General features: G+C 37.8%; 1 protein-coding gene across 3 annotated transcripts in view; it reads right to left on the reverse strand.

Moving 5' to 3' along the window:
* Positions 1-26,943, reverse strand: part of LOC109041291 (corin serine peptidase) — a 123,503-nt gene that overhangs the window by 17,444 nt on the left and 79,116 nt on the right. For all 3 annotated transcript variants that reach the window (XM_019057587.2, XM_072298346.1, XM_019057588.2), the window contains 2 exons: positions 5,307-5,426; positions 1,084-1,179 (listed from right to left, as the gene is read on the reverse strand). In XM_019057587.2, the coding sequence (XP_018913132.2) occupies positions 1,084-1,179; positions 5,307-5,426 (216 nt within the window). The remainder of the gene's footprint in view (positions 1-1,083; positions 1,180-5,306; positions 5,427-26,943) is intronic.

A 26,943-nucleotide genomic window follows, 5' to 3' on the forward strand; every position in this document is an offset into this window, starting at 1 on the left:
ACTAGTTTGAAACGTTCCGGGTATTAAATTCTTTGTTCTTTACACGGAAAAAAATGACTGTGCGCGGATAACCATTTTGGTTTTGTTAATTAAAAGTTGGTGCCGTATACATGAAAAAATTGATTGAATAACCAACGGCATTGTATCGTCCACAATGTCTTTAGCGAAATCAATCATTTTCAATTAGTTGCTACTAGCTATTACAAATCTGTTCACCGAGACAAAATTGATGGTAAACTGCTCCATCAAGTTGACTCATTGCACCAAAGAGTGCGCTTGCGCTTCACCTATCGCTTTGTCTATCAATTTCAATAATCAGCCAGCAGGATCGGCTGAACTACGGATGATGCTGCCTAATTTTTCCTCATGCATGTTTCATTTTTATACACGAAAAATACGAATACAGAAGGCCTTATAATTTTGTGAATATATTACTTTGCTACATTGAAGGGGAAATTGACGACCAATTTCAAGGTGAATTGTTGCTTGGTTTACACAGAATAGAACCTGCAAGGAAATCAAATAACGTTAAACGCAGGTCGGCTGATTCTGATTAATACGATTGAACTGAATGATTTAAGGATTATATCTGTTTAATATTTCTTTCCTTTCCCTGTAAGTTAGATAAAATGTTGATAGTTAATTCACGTCTCTAAGAATGTAACTTCTATCTACATAAACGTAAAGTTGAGTGAAGTAACTAAAAGATTGAATAATGAAAAGTACTTCCTGGGAGAAATAAATAAAACCGAATTTCTGCTTTGCCCCGGCATGCCCGTGCGTCATCTCGGAACGATTGAAATCATTCAAAACGCCTTCAATTTTTGCTTATGCAATATGGTCAGCCATCATACAGGAATAGTTGTATTCTGGCGCCTTGCATCCGTCGAACAAAATACGAACTCAGGTAGCCGGCCGTCCGGCCGTGCGGACTATCAACCTGCTCCAACAACCTTATTTACTTCATAGTTGATTATTTACTTCATAGTTCATCATTAATATGTTTTAAAAAAGAAGGTATCACAAAATAGAGCACTCATTTGAAAAAAAAAAAAAAAAAAAAATCGGTCTTTAGTAACTTACTGCAATTCCTCTCATCTTGACCGTAAGGGCAATCTACTCGTCCATCACACATCTGACTCATAGAGATACATCGATTTGAGCCACAATGAATCATTCCTGTAAAGAAAACAAAAGTCCGTTAAATTAGGAGCTCCTAAAAGAGTGATTAGAGCACTTTTATTTAAGTGATAGACGTGATCAACTTTATTTTAAAATACGCGCCAGAAATCCTTTTGGAGAAGCATTTTTCAACAAAAAATAAGGTGTCCTTCTCATAGCTTGGAAGAGTCATGTTTGATAAAGTATGTATAAAAAAAGAAAGAAAGATGAAAGTGAAAAAATGAGACCCAAAGCATGTGACCCACTTTTTATAATGTTTTTTTTTTGTATTTGTCGCATTAGACGTTCGATATACTATTTACTATTTGATCATCGCAATGCAAGGAAGTGAACAGAATGAAAACATGCCCCTAATTTAACATCATTCTTGCTAAATGAAAGGAACAGTTGATTTTATGGATGATACCCTCACGAGCACATTTAAATTCATTGGCATTACGAGTGGCTTCAAACTTGTTTTCGCCACTTCGCTTTCCAAGCACGCAGATGGAATGATTCTAATTGAAAGGTCTCCAAGCATTAAAAAAGTGGGGGAAAAACGTGGGCGGATGAGCGAGAGTAAAATGGATAGCAGAGATTAATGAACTGATAAAAGGAAGAGTTGCTATATTTCAAATTTAAAACACATTTTATTGAACTCGATCCAACTGCATACCATAGATACCGAACATCATGCTTACATTTTCTAAATCCCAATCCCATGTTGTTCAATTTTTCGGTAAATGTGCCATATGCCGATTTAGATCCGAAACCTTAACAAGCGTGATCCGGCGGACAGTGGATAGAGTCGATAGGAGAAGTCGGACAAAATTTGGAAACTTTAAACGCTTATAACTCCGTTTATACAAAACTTTGAGATTCTGAGAGTGGCTTCATTGGTGTTCTCGTGAAATTTTCTTCCAAAATCACCCCTTTAAAATTTAAAATATATCAAAATAAACATCAAAATGTGCAGTTTTAGTCAAAAATTTTATGTCCGACCTCTCTGATTGACTCGATCCTTTGTGCGGCGGAAGTAGAAATGCATGCAAAGCAGAATCGAGGGGTTGGATGCAAAAAGGTTATTTCTTCGTTGCGGTGTCTTAGAATCTCCACCGCTACTTTATATTTTAAGGAGGAAACTTTTGAGCAAAGTATCTGAAATTTTTTGGTTTTAGTAACGTGTAACCATGATGAAAATTCAGGAAAAGTTTCAACGAATTCCATGCATTTGCTTTAATTATAAAGGATGAAACGTTAACGGAGATCCTGATTCCTGAGACACCGCAACTATGAAATGCCCTTTCTGCACCCAGCGCTTCAATCATGAGATTATGGCAGAAAGATGAGAAAACCAGTGTTCGATTGAGAGGCCTCGCAAAGAAAATGTTTAAGTAAAAATATGCCGTTTAAAGGCTTTGGTAAGCATTCACTTATCTACTTTGCAACGTATATGTGTTCGTAATGGCATCCAATTGTGAGTAAGTTTAATTCTAGCTCGGGAGCACTACTTTCTAATTTAAAGTTTCCTCATATGATTCGCGTGTCAGTTCCGATCCGAGCTCTCAAGCCGTTGATTAAGTGCAAATAATGCGTTTGCGCTGCGGGATGATAGACGTGTCCGTGCTCCGTGGATTATGGAAATTTTTACTTGCGTGGAATTTTCATTTAAATCAAAGTGTCGTCAGGCTCCGCTCGGATGTTCGACCTTGCCTTTAAAAGTTGACTGTATCTCACCCTGACCCAAAAACTACGGGTGGAATTGAACGCATACCTGAGCGAAAGAATGCCACCTGGATTTCACGATAAGTTTTTGCTCGCACAATACATCAATATCGGGGCTTTTGCCAAACCGATAATAGCCCACTCCCGCATCGAGGAGATAGCGAACTTCCAAACTACGTTCCTCCATTTCAACGTTTCAAAGTTTGATTTCATGCTTCCTTTGGATTGCATTTTGCAAAAATAAACCGAGAGCGTTCCAATGTCGCTTAGATGGTGCTACTTTTTTACCTTGCGAATATAAACTGTTATATAATCTTTACTCCCCACAAACTATAAATTCAAGCCGAAAACGACCTCTGTAAATTTAATTTGTTGTATGACTTCAGTAATTTTATCGCAAAGAATGTAATTTGCACAATCCTAAAACATTGGAATGCCCTTGGTTCCTTTTAGCACAATGCGATCTATCATTTGAAGGACATGAAGGAATTGATAGTTAAGTTCACCACAATTTCACCTGATTTTTTATGTATTGATAGACTTTTGATAACATTCATAGAATGTGAAACATCAGTGAAAAAAAGTCAGAACAACTTTTAAGCCATTGTTTTGATTGTTCGCACAAAAACTAGGCATGAACAAGAATTTAGAAATGGTCCCAATTGAATTGGTCATTTTCAGATAGGGGCATGATGTGCGAGAAATTATAATACGACAATAATGCTGAAAATGGTTCAATTAACCGGTTTTTCATCATAGATGAGCTATAAGGCTAAAAACTGGCAAACCAAGGAGATAAAAATTGGCAAACCAATGAGAGATCGGAGGAAACAGGGCAATGCCCTCCATATAATGGTACTCTATCCGACAAAACCTATAGAATTGATAAAATTAACGATACAATAAAAGCGACCGATGAAACCGATAAAATTTAATTTGAGAGGGAGAGGGATGCATATCTTCGATCAGGATACAAAGCTGTATCATATTAGCTTTCAGTAACAGGCGAGAGTGGAGCACCTTTATACAGTGAGTATGGAAATGACGCCCCTTTCACTGTCAATGGAGGCCTCAGAACTCAAAAATAGTGGCGCTTCGTTTTGGTTTTTGATGATGGGAGGGGGTTATTGCCAACCGTTGGGGTTTTCACCAGCTACACTTGTTGTCAAACTTACCATATTCAAGTTGAGTTATCTCCAATTTAACACACAATTTGCCGTATAAATATTTGAACTTGTCGTAAAAATGTGATTGAATGAAGTATCCGTTGCGATTTTCAAATAAAAACCACATTTTCAGTCATTTCTCAACTAAATATGCTTAGAACGTACTCATTTTTGGGTCCTAAGAGCAAGAGCTCAGAGACAAGAGATCATTCACTGGTATCTTGACAGTGGTGGAAGCTTTTACTTTAGAGGCTCCAACATTCAACTATTGACCTTCCTACTATTCTCCCTTTGGTGAAAACGGAATCTTTATTCCCGTTTGTGACAATGTGGAGGCCTCAAATACGGTAACCAATCAGAAATGGACTCACATTGTCTTAACTCTGACAAAAGGTCTGTCCTACTGTGATTATAAAGGGACTCTAGGCGGGAGTAGAAGTGGCAACGGTTTAGGACGCGGAGAGTATCGAGTAAACAAGTGCTCCCTGGTGGCTACAGGTTGAACTACTGACCGTAGCAGAGACACACGCTTGCAGAGAGATCAATTACACGGAAACTCAATTTGAAGATCGTCTAGCTCCTGTCTCGCGAATCCACTTCAGATCGGGATTCCAATCCCGACGCTAACGCATCCAGAGAGTCCTCTCGTCCCTCGCGGTTGCCGATTTTTCCTCCGAAAACTCCCCAAATCCTGCGGGAAAATGTCAGTTGGGCGGTTTTAGCTAGAATCAGCTATAGTGAGAGTCAAGACAATGTGAATCCATTTCTGATTGGTTCCCGTATTTTAGGCCTCCACAGTGTCACAAACGGGAATAAGGATTACATTTTCACCAATTGCAAAGATTATAATTTGGAATGGACCGGAGAATTACGGGTTCGACAAGGAACAAACGGAATGAGAGAAGGAACGGAGAGAGGAATTTGAGAATGGGCCAATCAAAGGTTACGAAAAACTTTCAATTGGTGTAATCTTTATTCCCGTTTGTGACTCCAAGGGGGGGGGGGGGGGGGTTATGGCCACGAAGAGCGTGGCAGAGAGTTCAAGACCATTTCGTTGCAACCAGATGGATCAAGTCGATAAATGAGTACATCTCCTCGGGTCAATTTAAAACTGTAATTGTTGCCCATCATCAGTTTTCTTTCCGCTCGGATGAACACAACCGTAGAAACCTTTGACTCCTTAATCATTGAAGCCAACAGCAGATCAGCATTATTCAACAAGAGGGTTGATTGCAAGAAGAACATTTATATTACCTTTTTGACACTGGATGCAGTCTAATTCGTCACTTTTATCTTCACAGTCCACGTGACCATCACATCGGTAGTCCTCTGGGATGCATCGCTTCATATCACACTGAAAACCACTGTGGCAAACTGCAGACATAAAATTTAACCTTTTGAGATAAAAAATGTCTCTGAACCAAAGGAAAAAAATGAATAAAATTTCTCGGAGTTCTTTGCACGTGCGAGATCAATACATAATAATAAAAGGTCGAATTTTAGTAATAGTTACAACAGTGTGCAATTAAAATTACTTTATACTTCCAGTCGAGTTATTCATTTGGTTTTCTGTACATAAATTTGCACATCATTAGAGGAGATAGAAATAATCTACTATCATCTTTACAATAGTTAGACGGTTTCTGTCGACAAAGTTGTGAATACGATAAATTTTGTTAGAATCACGTCAACCCATTCAAATTTTTTCATGGTGAATTTTTTCTGGTTGAATGAAGGTTCAGTTTCAAATTGGGTTCAAGCGCACTTATCGTCTACCTGTAAACAGCCATTAACGCAACGCTCACTCGGAAACAAATAGCTCAAATAGCGGAAACTCCGAAAATAGCTTCCAATTACTTTAGCGTCATATCAGCTTGCCTTCAATTTTTAGTGTAGTCAACACGAGCTCCCGCGTGGTTGAATAGTGCTATCACCCTCAGACGGTCTCCGTGAGCGAATTCGCTGTGAACATGGTAACATGAGAAGATGCAAAGTAAAAGGAGAAAAAGAAATCAGTAGCCACGCATCAGTTAATTATTTATTTAATCGGTTGATTTATTTTAGAAATACTTAGAACTTTATTTATACTACTTAACTTTATTTTAGAACTTTGAAGTCACCATAATAACAGCTTTGGGACGAAAAAATTGTTTACAAGAAAAACGTCGAACCTAACATTGGAAAAATTAATCGGAATGACATAAAATTTTTGTTCAGTATCTCGGCTGCTGCAAAATGTTAAAAATCGCATACAAATTTTGCATTTGGACGGCAAAAAAACGATATAAATGAATGTATTCTGCTTGTTTGGTTAAAAACCACAGAATAAACTGAGAGTAACGTCTAACGTAAACAAGAAAGACTTGTTTTTGGGATCATATTTTATTTCCCAATTAAAATGTAGTTTCAGGATTGTCTGGGTAGGGGGAAAAGGTTCCGTTTTCCTATGGTCAAACGTCTTCTCCCAGTGAACGCACTTAATCACAAACTGCAACAGCTAATTAAAATATGGAGCACGTGATTCATCACTGGAGAGAGAAAAATATGCGAGTGAAGTTTACCACCAAGATTGCTAGGGTAGAGTAATGACCATAATAAATATTGTTACCTCAACACGATTGTAAGATCAGCTCCTATGCATTTCCGTAATTTTGGCCGTCATAAATGCCTTAGTCGGCTAATAACCGGACTCTTAACAAAATTATAAACTCAAGCTTATTGTAACAAGTTTTCCAAGTCTAGTATATTATTTAGAATTTAACTTCATTCGGTATAACTGTGAAACGAGATTAATAAGTGCAAACAATATTCACTTTGAGACTGACGTCAGTGGTAACACTTGAACGTATGCTCACATGGGAAAAACTATTCATTCGGTATAACTGTGAAACGAGGTTAACAAGTGTAAACAATATTCACTTTGAGACTGACGTCAGTGGTAACACTTGAACGTATGCTCACATGGGAAAAACTATTCATTCGGTATAACTGTGAAACGAGGTTAACAAGTGTAAACAATATTCACTTTGAGACTGACGTCAGTGGTAACACTTGAACGTATGCTCACATGGGAAAAACTATTCATTCGGTATAACTGTGAAACGAGGTTAATAAGTGTAAACAATATTCACTTTGAGACTGACGTCAGTGGTAACACTTGAACGTATGCTCACATGGGAAAAACTATTCATTCGGTATAACTGTGAAACGAGGTTAACAAGTGTAAACAATATTCACTTTGAGACTGACGTCAGTGGTAACACTTGAACGTATGCTCACATGGGAAAAACTATTCATTCGGTATAACTGTGAAACGAGGTTAACAAGTGTAAACAATATTCACTTTGAGACTGACGTCAGTGGTAACACTTGAACGTATGCTCACATGGGAAAAACTATTCATTCGGTATAACTGTGAAACGAGGTTAACAAGTGTAAACAATATTCACTTTGAGACTGACGTCAGTGGTAACACTTGAACGTATGCTCACATGGGAAAAACTATTCATTCGGTATAACTGTGAAACGAGGTTAACAAGTGTAAACAATATTCACTTTGAGACTGACGTCAGTGGTAACACTTGAACGTATGCTCACATGGGAAAAACTATTCATTCGGTATAACTGTGAAACGAGGTTAACAAGTGTAAACAATATTCACTTTGAGACTGACGTCAGTGGTAACACTTGAACGTATGCTCACATGGGAAAAACTACTCATTCGGTATAACTGTGAAACGAGGTTAACAAGTGTAAACAATATTCACTTTGAGACTGACGTCAGTGGTAACACTTGAACGTATGCTCACATGGGAAAAACTATTTATTCGGTATAACTGTGAAACGAGGTTAATAAGTGCAAACAATATTCACTTTGAGACTGGCGTCAGTGGTAACACTTGAACGTATGCTCACACGGGAAAAACTATTCATTCGGTATAACTGAGAAACGAGGTTAATAAGTACAAACAATATTCACTTTGAGACTGACGTCAGTGGTAACATTTGAACGTATGCTCACACGGGTTGCTCGCTCCGATAAATTGAGTGGGCACTTTTCAAATCACGTGCCAAACTATTCGGTCGACAAAACCTTATCGAAATATTTTGGATAGTATGGATCTTGTTCCTTACGAAATAAAGTTTCTCAGATCATTGAACTGAATCTTCAACTTATGGACAGTAGCGTTAATTCACCGAGTTGAAGTTCGATCCTGTTAGTCAAATTGGTTGGTTTGCATGATTGAGGCATTAGCCCTACGAACCGAAGAATTTTGTTCTCACTGCGGTGAAAACAGCTTGACCCCTCTCACGTCGGTTTTCCTTCTAGGTCCTCACTAGATACCACTATTTAGTCACGTGGGAGATCGTGTTGCATATCTCTTAAAATGAAGGCGTTTTGGCGATTAGCTAAAGTCATAATATACAAAATTAAGTGTCTCTCTTTCTCGAAACTTGACAACCCGTGCGATTAACCTGATGTTATTACGAACTTGAACCGTGAAATTGGGGCAGAGAGGTAGACGCTTCGGCTGAAAAAGGATTCGGTGGAGGGGGGGGGGGGGTGGCCGCACGGACTGAGAACTGGGCGCCGAGCCAAATGGCCTATTTTTGAGAGTCTTTATTACAACAAGCCACCCCTTTTCGCATTTAATCGTCCAATCTCCCGGCGCGGCGTGGCGCGGGTATCTCAAAAACGCTCCTCAAGGGATTTAAGTGAGCGCCTGCCCTCCAGCACCGGTTGCAGTTGGCAGCTTTTATCACCGAAAACAAAATTTTTAAGCGGGTTTTGTGAGTCTTCGATCCCTCCGAGTGCGGTTGAGGGGAAAAGTATACGAGAAAAATGCGCATACAATCTTCGTAGGTGATTGTGCGCTGTTTGGGTATTCGCTTATTTGAGACTTCATCCATAGTTACAGAATTTTTTTTCATTCTTTCTTTAATCAGTTATACGTGCTTAATGTAAAATATTATACTACACGTCGGACGTCAAATTTTAGATTGGTCTATTCGGTTTCAGGACATATTATCAACGATTTTTTGTCCGCGCACTTTTTCTGTCCAGTAGTTTACGCCCAGTAGTTTAAACGATGCAAGATTCGATGCTAGTATTCGATGTACAATATACCTTATATGTGTATAGGTACTTTTTTTTATTTTTTTAATTTTTTCTTTACGAATTTATTACTTCATTTTGAAAACATTTATATTTTTAAAACGTGGCAAATATTTCTAAAACCTTTTCCAAGCGATATTAATCTCAATGAGCCGCAGTTGTGCCGACAGAAACTGCAAAAATGAATAAAAGAGGGGAAAAAACCAAAGAGCACGCAATCTTCAGTTTTAACCCATTTGTACATCGATCTTTTAGAGTAAAATGCGTCAAATTTTGAGCGTTTGGTTACGCGTGCACCTCGCTGCAGCACAATAAAAGCACAAAATGTAAAAGAAAAAAATAAAAAGCTTTGGAAATCATTAAATTTGACACAGAACCACGAATATTTAAAAAAACACGCATTATATTATTATTCTCCTTTGATAAATTGATACATATTTTTTTCCCATCAATTTAAATGAGAATAATCAATGCAGAGTCCCGCCCAACACGAAATATTGCAGCAATATTGCAGCAATATTGTCAATATTGAAACAATATTGTCATGTAAATATTTCCTTAACTACACTGCAGAAATATGTTGACAATATTGCTAAAATATTTCATGACAATCTTGTAACAATATATTTATAAAAATGTTTTAAATATATTTACAAAATATATTTATGTAATTACTTTTAAAACAGTTTGTAAAATATATTTACAAAATATTTTAAAATTATTTTAGAAATATTAGTTTAAAAATATTTGTTTAATATTATGTTAAAAATATTTTATAAATATTTTTGTAATATTTAAAAATTAATTGCTAAAATGGCAAAAAATGGTTTGCGATTTCTGCAATTTGTTTAAAATGCCCACCCTCGTGGCGAGAACGACAAAACAATTTGCAAAAGTGGTAATTTTATTGTGCGAAAATGGCAAACTATACTTTTGCGAAATTAACATTACTAGTTTATGCTATTATGGCTAAAATTTTTGCTAGATTTTCAAAATGTTTGCCAAATTAGCGTATGGTTTTGCTCTGTTTACCAATTATTTTGCGGAACTTACTAAAATCAATCGCTAGAAAAAAGAAAGGGGGGGGGGAAGAAAAGACAAAAAGAAGGGAAAAAAATAAATAACATAACATAAATACATCGACATAAATTCAAACTAGGAAAAAGCTCAAATAATTAAAACTGGAAAAAGACGCAATTATAAAAAACAGTAATTTGGTAAAGAAAAAAATGAGAGAGTTAAAAAAAACGAAAATTTGTAATACAATAGGATATATGGAAATGGAATAGGAATGGAATGGAATAGGAATATGTTGAGTACAATTAATAAAGAATTTGAAACACAAATTACAGGATGAAATAAAAAATAATAAATAAATAATAAATAATAAATTCTGGTAAAATATTATAAGAATCCGTCAATAAACAAACATATTACGGACTCAGAGGCCTGCGATAGTTAAGAGATTGAATTTACGGGCCCATCTACATCAAGCCTGGCTGGTCTGGTGGTAAAGTACTGGACTTCGGATATCAACTCCACCCCGAGGCGTGGGTTCTAATCCCGACTAGGACGGCGCGGATTTTAAGGTCAGTAACAACTCTACGATCCACAATTTGGACGCATGTGTACATTAGAAAGAAAATTAGTACCAAAGACGTCTCCTAGAGTGCGCGCACACGGATATGGAATATGATAACCTCATCGCAAGTAAATATTTTTAAAATATCCTATATATTAAAATGCAAAGTTCCAAATCTTGGGGCATTAACTTTGAGAGAACCACCGGACCGATTTGCGTGATCTTTTTTTTAAATGAAAGCCCCTGAGCTGTAGATTTGCAGGCTGTGATCGTTTTTTCGATTTTCTCAAATTTTCTCCCATAATTTTCTAAAATTGTCTTCGATGCATTAAAACGGAGGTCCGAATCTTTGGACGTTAACTTTGAGAGAACCACCGGGCCGATTTGCATGGGGTTTTTTTTAAATGAAAGCCTGTGATCTGTAGATTTACAGGCTGTGATCGTTTTTTCGATTTTCTCAAATTGTCTTACTTTTATCGACGAGTGAAGTTTAGCTGGGCTCAAATTTTCTCCCATTTATTCAGACTAAAGTCCGCATTTTGGGACATTAACTTTGAGAGAACCACCGGACCGATTTGCATGGGGTTTTTTTTAAATGAAAGCTTCTGATCTGTAAATTTGCAGGCTGTAATTGTTTTTTCGATTTTCTCAAATTTTCTTACTTTTATCGACGAGTAAAGTTCAGCTGTTTCGAGCGGTCATCTGGCCGCTACCTGCTTGCCCGTCTCTAGATACCCCCACTAGGGTCTCAGCCACCCCTCCCACCACGTTCTTTCGGCTACCTCCGTTTTCTTTCGTATAGCTTTCCTCCCACCAACCTCAAAGAAGGTTTGGGTCGCATTGTCGTTCGTCACTCACCACCCACATTCCGTCGCAATCTCTCAGCTACTCCGCTTCACCACTTCTTGATAGGCATCCTGGCGGTTTGACTGACCCTGACTTATTACTGCAGCGGTGCGCACACGTATTGCTAACAACATGTATTGTTATGGACATTTCATTCTTATTTGTTCTTTTCTCTTTCCAACTTTGTTTCAAATTTGCTTGATACTTCGTTTCTTCCTCTCTCTTTATTTTGTTGGTCGGTCGACTACGTTGATCGGCTTTTTGCTATTGAAAGCACATTAAGACTTCATGGATTTTCAATATCATAATTTGATCTTCCGGAATTGCTTCCAATTAACCTGAATCTTCAAGGGTCAGAGCCTGACTCTCCTCCCCCTAAAACTATGATTCCATGATTTCTGCCGCTAACCCAGAGCAACATCAAATTATTTCTGAAATAATTAGTCTCATCCAAAATCCATCTTACACGTGTAATGCGATTTTCATTGATGGTCCAGGAGGATCGGGAAAAACTTTCGTTTAAGAATGTCTTACTGCGTATTGTACAAAGGAAAACTTAGACGTCATCTCCGTTGCTTGGACAGGTATCGCCGCATCGTTGCTACCTAACGGTCGGCCGGTTCATAGCAAATTCAAAATTCCTTCGGTTCTGAATGAGAATTCTGTGTCGAGTCTCACGGTTAGCTCAAGAGAGGCTGAGACTATTCGGAAAACAACGATCATTTTTTGGGGGCGAAGCTCCCATGGTTATCACGCATGCTCTGGCATGCATCGACCGACTTCTTATTTAGAGAATGGGTAATGATATCCCTTTTCGAGGAAAAATTGTCGTCTAGGGTGGTGATTTTAGACAGGTTTTACCCGTTGTTCCGCATGCTTCTCGCCAAACATTAGTGCAAAATGCAATCAAATTCTCACCACTTTGACCTCTTTTCAAAATCAGAAAACTTACTCAAAATATGAGAACTTTGCAAGACGAAGCGGAGTTTGCAAAATTTTAACTCGAAATAGGTGATGATGTTTACCTTTCTGCTAAAAAAGGCCATGCCGGAATTCATTGATTTACCGACAAGCAGTATTACTGAAACTGATATTATTACTGAAATTTATGGAAAAGATAGCTTCCTCATGTTCGAACGTAGATTTCACAAACTGCGCAATTCTGGCCCCTAAAAATAAGCATTGCAATGAAATTAACGACAAGGTTGTTGAAGTTCTTTCAGGTGTCTCTAAAACGTACTTCAGTGTTAACAGGCTCATTGTAGAGGAAGAGGGAGAGGCTCTCAATTTTCCCCTCGAATTCTGGGACAGTCTTAATCTTAGTGGCTTACCACCGCATAAACTCACACTTTTGGAGGGGGTTTTTGTCATGCTTTTAAGAAACCTCAACGTTTCTAAAGGTTTATCGAATGGTACCCGATTGATCGTCTGGAAACGCTATGAAAATTGTCTTGACTTGCAGGTCATTTCCGGCGAGAAGGCCGGTGAAAGAATTTCACTGCCAAGAATTGATTTGTCACCTAATCTTAGTGGCTCTAATCTTAATCTTAATCTTAATCTTAGTGGCTTACCACCGCATAAACTCACACTTTTGGAGGGGGTTTTTGTCATGCTTTTAAGAAACCTCAACGTTTCTAAAGGTTTATCGAATGGTACCCGATTGATCGTCTGGAAACGCTATGAAAATTGTCTTGATTTGCAGGTCATTTCCGGCGAGAAGGCCGGTGAAAGAATTTCACTGCCAAGAATTGATTTGTCACCTGCAGACTCCTCTCTCCCTTTCTCTTTTAAGAGGCGACAATTTCCAATTCGCATTGCGTTCTGCATGACCATCATCAAAGCTAAGGGTCAAACACTGAAGCGAGTCGGCATTTATTTACCCCAAACAGTTTTTGGTCATGGTAAACTATATGTTGCACTCTCACGAGCTACATCGTACAAAAATTTTGAAGTCCAAATTCTTCCCAAAGGCAACCGTACAAAAAACATCGTGCACAAAGAGGTGCTTCGATCTTTTATAAATCCCAAAAGCCTCATAGTCATTAGAAAATTATCAAAAAATAAAAATAAAAAAAATTTAAACAGTAACACAAAAAAAAGAAAAATTAATAATGCGAGCTTTTTATAACATTTTTCGGTAGAATGGCAGTCTCCACCCTGTAACGCAGAGAGGCAGTTAAATTCCTTGATCTTCTGCCGCAGAATCATCATCATTATTAAATAGATTCAACTAATCGCTCCGATTCCAAATAAGCTACTGCACCACCATTGCTAGCTGTGGAGGGCGCCCGTAGGGCGCCCGGAGCAGCTAGTATTATCAATATTACCTTGACAATATTGCTGCAATATTGTCAGGGGGGCGGACAACAAACTATTGCAGCAATATTGTTTCGATATTGTTAAAATATTGTTAAAATGTTTTTGACAATATTTCAGCAATATTTTTAAAATATTTCCGTGTTGGGCGGGGTGTGCAAACATTTCAAAATCATGAGTTAAAAAACGCTGACTATGCGAGTATAAATATTAAAGCCTAACAGAGCGGAGCGGCGCGTGCTGCCAGCGCGAGAGGCTCACTGGCGCCTACAAACCTAAGTGGATACTTCACGCATTGAACAATGCTTGAAGTATCCACTTAGGTTTATAGGCGCCAATGCGCGTTTTGCGCTGGCCGCGCGCCCGCCCGCCGTATGCGGTGGCGCCTGAAGCAACTATTTCACAACAGAGGTGTTGCACAGTGTTATATGAAATTGAACGTATTAAGAATGACAGGCACCCTTTAAAAGTACAGATTTTTCCTCGCAAAATAAATCAAGATACTTATCGTACACAGGAAAAATCTAAGAGCCTTTAGCTGAGGCAAATACAGAGGTCCATCCGGTTCAGGTATAACAAGGTGGGAATTTCTTGAAAGATTATTAAGTCCTGTTATACCAAAGAGGTGTAGAGAGTTTTAGTGAATTTTGTCTCATGGAACTGACGCTCCCCCATTTTTACCAAAACTCTCAACTGTACATTACTCTGAGTTAGACCAAACAGACAAAACAAAAAAACAAGCAAATAACCCTCATTTTTCCAAGACATTATACATTTTCATCCAAAAACGTCGTGAGCAATTGTCATTTGTATTTACATGTGGGTCAATTAACTTTGGGTCTCAACTGGCACGTGGACCAAAACTCCCGTGCTGAAAAAAATGCGTGGACGTAAATTACTGGAAAAAACAGGTGCGCGGACAAAAAATCGTTGACGAAATGTCCTATTACCGGTCAACTTAAATTAATCATTTTTTTGTAACATTTTAAGCTCGGTTCACTCCCCCATACGTATCAGGAAAATAAAACTTTTGTTTCAGTCTCGCATTGTAACGACTTCTTTCTATTGAGCTTTGCAAAGAGAAAAATAATTTCGTAGAATTGCTCTTAAAAGCAACGATAGTAATTTTTTTGGAGAAGGAAATGGTTCTGGGAATATTACGGATGTTTTCCATGTAAAGTCCACATCCAACTAAATTTGTGTGTTTTTTTTTTTTTTTTTTTTTTTTTTTTTTTTTTATCTTTATCTTTGAACTCATCACGATTTTTCATTCAGCTTTGATGAAAGAAAACCATCAATTCAGGACGTCTCCAGTGAAAAATCCCATGAAAATTGCAATGTGACTAAAATTATGTAATTCACGGAAAAATGAATTATTTTAAGTTTAATTAATTTCACAGAAAATTGAAGAAAAATGGAGGGCTTGTTTCGGGAAAAATACAAAAAGAGACGATACAAAAAATAGGTCAGTATTATGTATGAGCAACTGCGTTTTATAATTTTAACTGAACTTCAAGCCTTACAGACAAGGACCAAAAGCCTCCAGAAGATGCTCTCGTGCAAATTCACTCCGGTGGAAGTTTGCTAGAGACTCAATGAGTAAATTGCCCTCTCTTCCAAAAAAATTGTTAAAAAGCTAAATCGGTACAAGAAAGATAAAATTAAAAGCCAGGATGATGCACTCATACTGCTCCCAGTTGTTTAACATAAAACCGAATTTATATCAAAGCAATTACAACAGAAGAGGACGAAAGAGGACAGACGTATTAAAAACGATGAGAATCAATTATCCTCCTCCTTCAGAAAGGACCATATAATTTTTTCATTTGAAAAAAGCGTTTTCCTCTAGATGCTCATTGTGAATTTCGTATCATGTTGGAGTTGAATCCTACATTTTCCTAATTCATCGATAAAATCTCAAAGATCCGCCGAAATTTGACAAGAAATACGCGCGTTTATCGAGTCCTTTACTCAGAAAGCTCAAATAAGTAGAGCTATATAATTACGGTGACAGCGTCATCTAAAGATGTCTTCCGAAGGTTCTTCTAATTTTCAATAAGTTTAGGGATTATTAAAAAACTTCCCGTTTCAGGATTAAAACGTTTTTGAAACAATAATAATGCTCCCACTAACTTGTTTATCTGCGGACGTTTGCTGACAGGAATTGATAAATAATGAAACAAAAGAGCACTTTCTTTATTAACTCAATTACTGAGCTTTCAATTTAGATCGCGCTTCAATTCCTCTCACGTCATTTTCCTTCAACTATTCCCTGCTAAAAATGTTCCGTGTGGATGATTTCCATGAAGTTGATTTCCATGAAAAAATGACACGGAAAAATGGAACAGGAAATATTTCCATGTGGCTGATTTCCGTGTGACTGATTTCCATGTGGCTTATTTCCATGAAAATTTTTCATGGAAACGAAATCATTTCCGTGAAAATTTTTCATGGAAACGAAATCATTTCCGTGACAATTTTTCATGGAAAGAAAACCATTTGCATAAAAATGATCACAAGAAGGTTTCAGTACCATCCAAATTGCTCACGGAAATTAAATAAATCTTAGAATCAAGACAAAGGAGACAAGCGTCCCAATGGGAGCACATGATATTTGGACCATGCAGACATGCTCAGTAAAATAGAAAATGAACAAACAACACTCACCAACTCGCTCAAGTCTGTAATCCACTGGGTCAGAAAAATCCACTTGAAGACAATGAATCCAAATTTCCGATTAGAACTGGTGCAGGTACGAAGGAACTTTTGAAAACACGATGAGTGCATTGTAAAAATATCTAAAGCACTCTTTAACGTAAGAGAAAAATTAGCACCATGATTTAATAGCTGATCAATACAGAACACCACTCTCAGAAAAGCACTGACACAACACGATTTTTCAGTTTAGTTTTAGAGGAGAAAGCATTTTTCAAAAGATGCGACATCATAGATCCACAGCTTAAATAATTTCACGATTTACTACGATCATTGATGATATTAAGGTAGCCATCGATTCTCTACCCGACGTTCCTTCCACACATGACAGGAAACATCTACAGGCATAGAGCAAATGGCACTGAGCAGCAATGTACATCTGATAAGGCAAGCTCCTGGAAGTGTCGATCTGCAAAAATACAAAGCGGGAGACAGATCATCAAATTGATCTACCTATGGTTAATGGCCGTCCTTGGAGACAGACAATAAACTACGTAACAATATATCAACCACCTTTTGATAACAGAACGAATTTAAAATGAGAGCAAGACCCTTCCTTATGGAGGGAGGGCCAAGAAACATTTAAAAACGGAACATTTTACAACTTACAGGTCTGAGCCACTGAATATAATACATTCCACCAGTCAATAAAATTTTAAATTTTGAATGTTGATGGATAACCTGATTGCCAGTATACATTGAGTTGAAACCAGTTGAAACATCTGATACGTAGAGCGGTTCATTCTTATAGAGGCTTCCGAAGTAGTTCCAGATAGGTACTTTAAAATTAGACACCGGTCAAATGTAGTACAAGAGAGGAAATGGGTGCAACAAAACTTTAATTGTCCTTGATTCTTTTGAAGACACAAGGAAAATGCAGGCAGTATGAGGATGTTCCAACAGACTACCTATAGCACTCGCCTGCAAGAGTTGGGAAGTTTCTACTTGTGATGAAGTCCGCGGATAATAAGATTTGCACTTAGAGAGTGCAACAGAAGATCCACCATCTTGATTCTGGTCTTTCCCTTCAATGCTAAATAGATGAAAGATTATCTCCCTTCCCACGGAAGGAGTGGATAGATTTATTAGACGTAGACTCTTCGATCAACTTCGTAACCACGGTTAGGAATAGCACATGGTAGTAAATGCATTCGCAAACCAAGAGAATAGAATTCACAATTACCTCGCTCGTTAGAACATATCGACTGAATCGTAAATCGGCAAAGAAAATTAAACTCGAGTTACTTGATCAGTATAGCTTGACATGACAAATGTGTAATGTAAGTACAAGGTGACAGGCTCATACTTAGGTGTGTCCGTCGTCAAGAAGTGAGAAGTGAGAGATAATTTACCTGTGTTCGATGAAACTGAGTATAGTCAAGTAGACGCCGATAATACAATCGATTCTTCGTTAAGAATCATGAAAAGTAGATCAAATTAAGTTTTCATTTTGAAATTCACGGCATGGCATGGCTAGGCTGGCTGGGTGGATTGAATTGAACAATGGTCCGGATCCGGAGTTCCGAGTGCGAGTTGGACATCGAACAGTTGGACGAGGGACCATTCCGCGGTTCCGCCTTTTGCCTTTTTATCGAGGTTGCGTATGAAAATGAGTGAAAATCAGCCGCTATAATGATTATAGAAAGCCAGTTTTTGTATTTTAATCCTTTTGAAAACATTTGCCTGATAATTATTTAGATAATAAATACAACCCTGGAAGTATCGGCAAGGAACGATTATTCCAGGAACTAGGAACATCGGTTTTTGCGTTTGGCCCAGATATTCCAGACCAAATTCTCATCAAAGACCAAAATCTGTCATCGGTGTCAAACTCGCTCCTAATGTAAACAAACAAACGGCGACATAGTCCGGACATAAACAAAGCGGATCTCGTCGAGATGTTCCAGACTAATTTTCTCAGCGTTATCGTTTCTTCACCTCGACAAAAGAACTTTCGTCCGCATCCATCTATCCATTTCGTTAAATCAGATATCAGTTACCGCGTTGATCTGTTCATTGTGGTTTCAAGTGAAATTGGAGCGAGATACTCCGGACTCCTAAAGTAAACAAAGCGGCCTCCTGTACCTGGTCGAGATGTTCCGGACTCATTTCTTCATTTACGTTTCTTTCTTCATCTCGACCAAAGAAGTTTCCTGCGCGTCTAAAGTAACATTTTCCGGTTCCATTGTTAGAGAAGAAACAAGCCATTTTGTAGTAAGTTAGGATAATATTTGTGTTGATTGAGTGGCATGAGCATTGGACTACCTGGCACCTGGCTGCGCCTTGCCATGAGCATTGGACTACCTGGCTGCGCCTTGCATGGCAGCCTCTATCTCAAGATCATGGGGCGAAAAACTTATTGGTTGATGTGCAAATCTGAATCCTAAATCTCCAGTAACGGTAGTTGTGAAAACTAGATGGATGTACAATGATAGGTACCTTGCTCCTCACTTACTTTCTTATGGATGTTCTCTGGTCTCTCCAAGGTTCTGGTTTTGCGTTGCAATGAAGCCAATGCTTCAAGTGTAGCTATAACAATCAGACTTCGGAGATACCAATTAACAATCCTAGCAGTCACCAAATTCTCCAGCAAACCTGCATAGTTGTCTATTAGCAGCTGAAGAAGCAATGGAAACCGTATTTACCTATGACAACAAAATTTTTTCCATCGGAACTCTGACAGTAGGTAAGTATGAGGGGGAACTATCACCTTTAAGGCATGTTTCTCCATGAATTTTCTTGTTGTTTGGCACTAAACTAAGTAGAACTCAAGGAAAATGAAGCAAGACTTTATAAGTAACCATGTGAGGTTCGTCTGCTGAAAAAATAGAATAAGGTTAAAATTCCTATAGAACATCACCAAGATGGTTCTGCCACAAGTGGCTCATTTTTTAAGGCACGGATCAAATACTGAAGTTACGTATTATTCTTACAGTGCCTACCAAATTATAGGAAAGAAACATTGTCCTGTAATAATAATGGCATGGAATGGTGGGCTCTAATTGGTAACTTGACCATCCCCAATAAGTTATCGAGAGAATTTACTTCTTAAAAGATCCTTTACGAAAAAAGCCAAGTAAATATGCAGATAAAAGTCCCACGTGATATGTGAAGAGTATTCAAAGGGAAGGGATGAAATGTTCAAAAGGTAACGTCCAAACTTGCCAAGTTGTAGAGGCTCTAGGCACAAATTGGTCAAGGTGCCGCTAAGTAATGACTAAATGAATTTTTTATTGTTATTAATTACGGAAAAGAGGAAAGGAGAATCAGGCCGAATGCCAAAATTTGAAAAATGTAGGGTGGTGTAGATTGGGTGTAGGTGTAGGAGCCGAACCATCTTCGAGATTACGGGCGGCGAGCGGCAACCTGATTGGCTACGAAGATTGCCGAGCACAGCCGAAGGCCTACTCGCCGCTTGGTAGGTGTTGACGGCGGTTTGACAAACAGCAGTTTTTGGTGAAATGTGGTCCGGAATATCTGGGCCAATCTGTTCACTCTCCATCATCTTCACAAAAGTTAGGTTATATTTATCAATTTACCTCTCACTCACATCACCACATCACCTCAAGTAAGTAATTTAATGAATAATTTTTCACTTTCACACCTTTCACAAAAGAATCAAGGACAATTAAAGTTTTGTTGCACCCATTTCCTCTCTTGTACTACATTTGACCGGTGTCTAATTTTAAAGTACCTATCTGGAACTACTTCGGAAGCCTCTATAAGAATGAACCGCTCTACGTATCAGATGTTTCAACTGGTTTCAACTCAATGTATACTGGCAATCAGGTTATCCATCAACATTCAAAATTTAAAATTTTATTGACTGGTGGAATGTATTATATTCAGTGGCTCAGACCTGTAAGTTGTAAAATGTTCCGTTTTTAAATGTTTCTTGGCCCTCCCTCCATAAGGAAGGGTCTTGCTCTCATTTTAAATTCGTTCTGTTATCAAAAGGTGGTTGATATATTGTTACGTAGTTTATTGTCTGTCTCCAAGGACGGCCATTAACCATAGGTAGATCAATTTGATGATCTGTCTCCCGCTTTGTATTTTTGCAGATCGACACTTCCACCCAAGTAAAAACGTTCCTTGACTTAGTCACGGAAATGAGCTGATTTCCTTCACTTTTCCAAGGAAATCACTTGATTTCCTTGGAAAAGTCACGGAAACCAGATGATTTCCTTGGACGAGTGAAGGAAATCAAATGATTTCCTTGGACCAGTGAAGGAAATCAAATGATTTCCTTGGACGAGTGAAGGAAATCGGATGATTTCCTTGACTCGTCAGTCATGGAAATTACGCGATTTCCCTGGCTGTCATGGAAATGATGCGATTTCCCTGACACTGTCAAGGAAGTCAAGTGAGTTCCCTGGAGTCAAGGAACGTCAGTCATGGAAATGACGCGATTTCCCTGATACCGTCAAGGAACTCAGGCGAGTTCCCTGGAGTCAAGAAAAGTCAGTCATGGAAACTACTTCAAACTTGAAAAACTGGTTCTCACGAGTAAAAGAGTTTACATAATTTATGATAGCCTAGAATTGGGGGGGGGGGGGGGGCTTGAAAAAAATAAATACAAATAAATTTAAAAAAATAAAAAATGAGAAAACCAGAATGAAAATAAACACGCATTTTAAAGCCCTCATTTATGGTTTTTTATTCTGAACTGTAGAGATAAGACTCAGAAATTTTCTTCAAAACTAATAAGTGTCTTTGACATTTCCCACTCAAGATTTTCGGCATTTTCATAGAGATCTGACAATAAAAAAAGTACTGTATTTACTTTATTTTTTGAAAAAAAAAATATCTGATCTACAATTTAAAAAAAATGATCAATTTTTGCACTACATGAACAATTAAATGAGATGTTAATCTGTTACCTACTTTTCAGTTTTTTTTTTCTTCTTAAATTACCAAATATTTATTGAATTAAGTCTTGCTCGGTGGAACTTGGATCGCGGTGCCAGATTGGCAAAGTCTATTTAACCTAAATATGTGCATACACCAAATGCGATACACCAATTTTGAAATACTCGTGGTTAATGGGCAGAAGGTTTGGTTTTCTTCTTCAAAAAAATATTCGTTTAAACTATTAGAGAGCGGTTATCATTATTCATAATAATTTACTGAGTTCTGAGCTGTACAAAGAAATTTTACCGTCAGGAGGATTTCCACGGTAGTGTTAGTTTCTTAACACTACCCTGTATATTATGCTTCTTCCGTGTTAAATCATCAGCTGGACAAACTCCTAGTTATTTCATTTATTTATAACTTCCTTTAAACACAGTTTCTTCTCAAAACGGGGACAGCACAAAAAAATACAGTGGTGTGAGCTAAAATGCTTTTCGTTCTCGCTTCACCTAGCTGACCCTTGGACCCATGCAACATAGAGGAAAGAGACAAAATGCTGATTGCCTCATCTCTTTTCTCCACACTTGAGGATTCCAAGGTAACTCACAATCAGGGAAACAGCCAGTGAGTTACAAAATGTCAACTTGCGCTCGCACCACTGCTACATGCAGATATACACCTTGTTGTCAGCTCTTCCTCTTTTGAGAGGCCATCAAAACCAGACTTCAAGACATAATACACATGTAACAGTAGGTAACACAATCACTCATGCACAGGCACAACCATCCAGAAAATCAGATATTATAGATACCGTTGCAGATCATGATCAAATTGAATGATCAACATTTCTATTATCAAGATTTGCTCACTGTTTGCCGAGACTAATATTATAGATAACGGTAGAGAATAAGAGGATAACATTGATCAAAAATGGCCAAGTACATGATGGCATTTACAGAAGCACCTATTTTACATGAAGAAATTAATCGCAGGTAATATCATTTCTGAGATAAGCCAGAAAAGTTGGTTCTTTCTTCATAGGTAAACACTGTTGAGATAATATTCTGGTCAGACTATCAGTAGATCTTGATCCTTTCCTGACATGACTCTCCAGTAAAATAAGGTATCTAGTTAGTGAATTAATTGAGACAATTTCATGCATTAATTGCAAGAAAATTAAAGTCTCTGATTAAATCTAATTAGGTACAGAGGTTCAATGAGTATAGTGACAGTTGGATCGCAGCCCTCCAGAGAAGAAAGAAGAGAGATGATTGACAAGGAAAATTACTCACTGGCAGTGGGATGTTTCAATTGCCGATCACAGACATTTCCTTCCAAACTCATACGAAGAACGGTAATAATAAAATTCTGTGGGAATTTGCTGGCTGTTCGCACTGATAATAGGAAGGAATATATTCAGGAAACGAAGTGTAACACTTCGACTGGTTACGCCTTATTAACCCCTCGGTATATATCTCGGGAAAGCCCTACGTGCTGTTGAGGTGATACACGAAATCATTTCTTTTTCATTTTCATATTTCCTTCGTGAAAACTGTAGTGAGTGGTGAAGTGGTGAAAAATTGTGATTGTGATTTGATTTGTTTACAAATTGTTATCACGAGTTCTCAGTTCAGTTCAGTTCAGTTCGTGTTCCGGGAACGAAATTCCCTTTTGGTCCGATGATCCGCGTCCGCGTTCCGCGTACAACGTTGAGGAATTTTCAGGATGCAACTTGAATAGCCGTTACCTCGTTGTTTAGAGCCAGAGACGATGTTGGTCTATTTTTCCAGTCTCTCTTCAAATGGAGCCTCAAAAATAAATGTAAGTACTTAAATTTTGTTAGTATATCATTCAGGAAATGTAGATCGACGGACCTTACCCAAAATTAATGATCTAAATCTACTGAGATCTTCCGCCCTCCAGCGACGAAATTTCTGTTCTCACTTCCTCACATGATTTGACATACCTGTCACAGTGTCATTATTATGAGAAGAAAAGTCGTTCTGGAAAACATGGAGAGGGCAGGTATCGTTTAGGACTCACTGGAAACCATGAAATACTTTTGTCTCACAAGTTTGAGTCTCCATTACTCTCATGAGACAGCCCTGCAGTGATAGCGAAGAGAGCGATAAGTGCAGGCCGGGATGAACCTCAAAACAAATAAAATCATCATGTGCTAATCATGGCTCATGCAGAAATGCGCTTATGGCTTTCTTCGCCATCATGGCAGAAAGGTGCGCAAATTTAGACCTTCGTCCTGATTTGACCAATGTCCCACTCAATAATTTGGGCCAAGCTCATCTCGCTGTTAAAACATCTCATCACTTCTTTATTATGATCATACCTCCATTTTCACACGAGCCCTGCAAGTACGCACCAAGTTATACGAACATTATGGCTCAGTACAATACAAAGTTGCGTCCATTTGTCCTAGGAGTGATGATATGTCCCGTTCTCTATTATTTTTATTACCCACACTATCTGGCACGTTTTCATTAGGTTGATCCAACACATAACCTCTTCTAATTCTCTCAGTGAATGTAAAACGATATCTCTCCGGCTCTTTGTCCCTTGATTATTTACTATACCACCAAAGCAACGTAGATTGCCGTAAAACTTAAGCTTGATCAATCATCACATCGGAATAGCATTTCATTAAACTGCGCGTAAGGACCAAGATATGAAAGTACCCAAGCGTTCAGAGCGAGCCAGTTTATCATCTCTCAGGCTCCGTTTTACTTGTACTGAATGCTAGGGCATTATTACACAAATGAACTAGAGTGCTGTAAACAGTATGTTTGTTTTTTCCAAGAGCACAATAAATGAGAAAAATCATGTTACATTGCACTAACCTAAATTTTGGGAACTTATAAGGTCAATTTTCAAAGAGATATGTGTTAATGATGTAACAATTTCAATTGTTGTGTTTGATTGGAGGGGAAGAAAAGAAGATAATTTAAGTCCGATTTCAGATGCCTACTTTTTCTCAGTTTAAATATTTGCTGAAACTGGTTGAAAATAAATTGTTGGCAACTCAGTTTTGGTAAGTGTTCCTCTTACCTGTACTTCACTTAAGTAAGTACCTGTTTTTTACATTAGACAGGGCACAAAATTCAAATCCTCAGTTTCAAGAGAGCTGTGAAAAAAATCTAATTTTTAAGAAAAATTCTCTGGTATCAACAATTGAGAAGTTACACCGATTTGTAGTTCTTGAAAGAACTGCAATTTTATGATTATTTTAAAATTTCGTTCTACTTAAATGAAACAGCTTGAGATCTAGGTAATTTTTTTTTTCAACGGATAAAATTTGCATGTCAAGTATGAATAAAATCTAAGAGCTAAACAATCACAAGTCACCTCATTGAACTGTCACCATGCCTTGTATAATGCTGTTTATTTGTCTGTTTTTCAGGTTTTTGAAGGGCTTCCTGCACTCCAGCTTGCTCCCTCTTTCTGGATTTCTTACATTCTGGATTAAGAAAGCGGCTACTATTCTATGACATGGCTGTCAGTTTCTCATCTGAGCAGTCATCCGATAGGAAATTAGCAGCGACTAAAAATCATCTGGTTTTGAGAAATTCACCATGAATCGCCTCAAAACAACATCATCAAAAGAAGTTGCAGTGTATTCAGAGAAAATAAACATAGTACCTACCAACAGTTTCCCTAAAAATTTTATGTGTGACCGAAAATGTGTTAAAAAATTTGAAGTGGTGTGAAGTTCAATTAGTTACCTTTAACATGCATTGCTCTAATCTTAATGAGAAAATAAATGAAAGTGAGTGCGCTGTGGTGAAGTGTGCGTAAATAGCATCATTGGTGTCTTATACAGGTTTTATTTTTGATGAAGGATCAGTTGAATTTGGTGAGTCATGCCCATTATATCTTCCTTTTGCATGCAATTTTGTCACGGGAAACCGTCAATAAATGAAGTAAAATGCAAAAAATGCCCTTGAAATTGAATCAATCCTGCATTTTTTTCCTTCGGTTTGTTGGTTTGGTAAACCATGTAAGGTAAAGTCACCAGTTATAGACACCCCAAAAAATAGGACCAGTGACAGATATCTTCTCATATACATTAAAAACATAAAAATTTGAAGACAACTAGGAGCTTTTTAATATTTTTAGTAGATTATTGACATTCTGAAGAGCATTTTGATGTACAAAGCAGGGATTTGTTATGAATTTAAAATTGCAAAAGAATACTTTTAAATTGGCCGTTCTAAAATGTTGTAAAACGACTAATTTCTTAGCAGTTCAGTTAAGAAACTCTGTTTAGAAATGAAGTAAAAATGGATATACATTATTACTTTTGAGGTAACTTTGATACTACTATTTGTTGAGGGAGGTTTATAGAGTGGTTTTTGTGGTTATTTGTCGTTTGGATGTCAGAATATTTTAATTAATGGGGGTGTCTGTAACTGGTGCCGAAAATGAGGTAGCGACCAGAGACAGACACGCGCGTAGCTTCAAGGATTTGATAATAAGTAATTTCCTATAAGTCATTTAGTTATGCCATAATGTTTGTCAATAATTCATTAATCCTTTGTAATTGGTTTATTTTTATATCAGTCCATTTTAAATGCAGCAAAAACCTTAGTCAAAAACGGTGTCTTGTCACTCATACTGAAAATGTGTAATTCCTAGTTACAGACACTGGAGTTTATAATCTCAAAAGCAGTTCAGATTTTTGAGATAAAAATGGCAAAAAAGTACGGTTGAATGGAGTATATCATTCTTGAATCATACCTTCAATGTGTACAAAGTTTCTTTCCCCATAATTTTTCACAGAAATCAGTATTGTATTTAAGGTAATGACATTTTAAGGGAGTGTCTGTTACCGGAGCAGAGACGATGTCTATAGCTGGGACCCAGGGTGTCCATAACTGAGGCACTCCCTCATTTTGGAATTTATTACTTTTCCGACCTTTTCAACCTAAATGTTTATGAAAATTGAAAGGATAAGATAAAATTTATGTGAAAAAGGGTTTACACTTTCATGTAAGACTAAAAATGTTGAATTCGCAGCTTTGGATTACATATTACAGCCAGTCAAAGATAGAAACTCTCTTAAAGGTTTCTATAACTAGTGATTTCACCTTAAGCTAGTTTCTTGCTACAGCACAGAAACTAGCTTCAAGGAAATCACGGCCACGGAAATCACGGCCACGGAAATCACGGCCACGGAAATCACGGCCATGGAAATCACGGCCACGGAAATCACGGTCACGGAAATCACGGTCACGGAAATCACGGCCACGGAAATCAAAGTCATGGAAAATTTTCTGTCCGAAAATTCCATGACTCTGATTTCCTTGGGAAAAAGTCAAGGAACATTTTTACTTGGGCAGGAGCTTGCCTTATCAGATGTACATTGCTGCTCAGTGCCATTTGCTCTATGCCTGTAGATGTTTCCTGTCATGTGTGGAAGGAACGTCGGGTAGAGAATCGATGGCTACCTTAAT

The sequence above is a fragment of the Bemisia tabaci genome, chromosome 1 (genome assembly GCF_918797505.1).
Source record: "Bemisia tabaci chromosome 1, PGI_BMITA_v3".
NCBI lineage: Eukaryota > Metazoa > Arthropoda > Insecta > Hemiptera > Aleyrodidae > Bemisia > Bemisia tabaci.